The sequence below is a fragment of the Cyphomyrmex costatus genome, unplaced genomic scaffold, assembly GCF_001594065.2.
Source record: "Cyphomyrmex costatus isolate MS0001 unplaced genomic scaffold, Ccosl1.0 C2289029, whole genome shotgun sequence".
NCBI classification, from domain to species: domain Eukaryota; kingdom Metazoa; phylum Arthropoda; class Insecta; order Hymenoptera; family Formicidae; genus Cyphomyrmex; species Cyphomyrmex costatus.
In genome coordinates this window covers 1-1343 of record NW_017274528.1, presented here as the reverse complement: position 1 = coordinate 1343, position 1343 = coordinate 1, and the positions used below count along the sequence as shown (strand labels likewise).

The following is a 1343-nucleotide window of genomic DNA, read 5'->3' as shown; positions in this document are numbered from 1 at the left end:
TGCTGTTAAGGCCGGTGATGAAACAGATGTTGCTGAAGTGGATGGCAGTGAAGATGTCTCAGACGTTGAGACCGGTGATGGAACCGATTCTGGTGAGACCGATGATACAACCGATTCTGATAAGACCGGTGATGATTGTAATGAGGCAGATGAAATACCACATTCTTGCAGATGGAGTTTATATTGGCTGCAAAATTAGATGTAATAAAATATTTATTAAATTATCAATTAATTATATTACGATTTGGTTAGATAGCATGAAAGAGTATATGCGCGGTGTGTAAATAATTATCAATTAATTATAGTAAGTTAATTACAGAATTGTCGTTGAATCTTCTTTTAGCTTATCAGGTCTGTTTCTAGAATTAGTCAAATCACTAAAAGGTTGTCGACTGATTGCGTAGGAATGCTCAGTAATACTCTGATTCTTTCTTACAAATTTACTAGGCACAGCATGTGATTTTAATTTTTTCTTCCCATCAACTCTCATTTGTTCAAATTGATCTTCTTCAAAATGAAACTATTAATAAAAGAAATAATTGTTTATACATATATATGTGTAATTATACATACAATATTTTAAAACAAATATTAGGAAAAATTTAAAGTTTACACTTACTTCACAAAGAACTCCAGTCTTGCCAGGAGACCAATTTGGACCTCGATTAACTCTTTTTTTCCATATTTCACGGTACTTAGAATCCTTGGGAAAATATGGCATATAAATTTTTTGTCCTGCATTTATCGGACAGTCCGGAGCTGAGCATCTTTTTACCATATCGCTAATTAAAGAGAAAATAATATAATCATAAAGTTTTGTGGCAATAATCCTTGTATTCATACTCTCATAAAAATCATTGAGTTCCGAGGTTATGTTACATTCTTCTATCGCTGCTTTCCTTTTAGGAGACACAAATCGACACACATCGCTTTCCATTTACAATTTTTTATCAAACTCGACACACTTCGCCTCTGCTCGAGAGGAGAGTCAGAGTATGTGTGACAAACTGTGTTTGAGTTATACTGTGTCGATTTGTGTCTCCTAAAAGGAAAGCAGCCTATGTAAATAATATTTTAAAGGATTAAACAATAATCTTATGTGTCAAAGCACATATATATCATTATATGCAATTAAAATGTTTAAACTTACGCATAAAAAATGGTAACATAAAACTTTTATTTGCCTAGGATAGAACGTGTAAGATAATGTGAGATAGAATTGTAGGATAAAATGAAATAGAAGTATGTCACTAGTATTATAAATGGCTGCCAAGCCACGTGACTGTAACAGCGAATCAGAATGCGGAACACCGGTTGCGCTTCTCTGATATCTAGGACTCTAG

General features: G+C 33.4%; 1 protein-coding gene across 1 annotated transcript; it reads right to left on the bottom strand.

The window, feature by feature from the left end:
• Positions 1-12: 12 nt before the first annotated feature.
• Positions 13-778, bottom strand: LOC108771304 (THAP domain-containing protein 4; the record flags this gene model as incomplete). The annotated part of the gene is made up of 3 exons (XM_018544070.1): positions 620-778; positions 318-520; positions 13-187 (listed from the first exon to the last, which is right to left on the bottom strand). Coding segments are annotated over exons 1-3 (537 nt in total), but the record flags the coding sequence as incomplete, so codon positions are not given.
• Positions 779-1343: the final 565 nt, after the last annotated feature.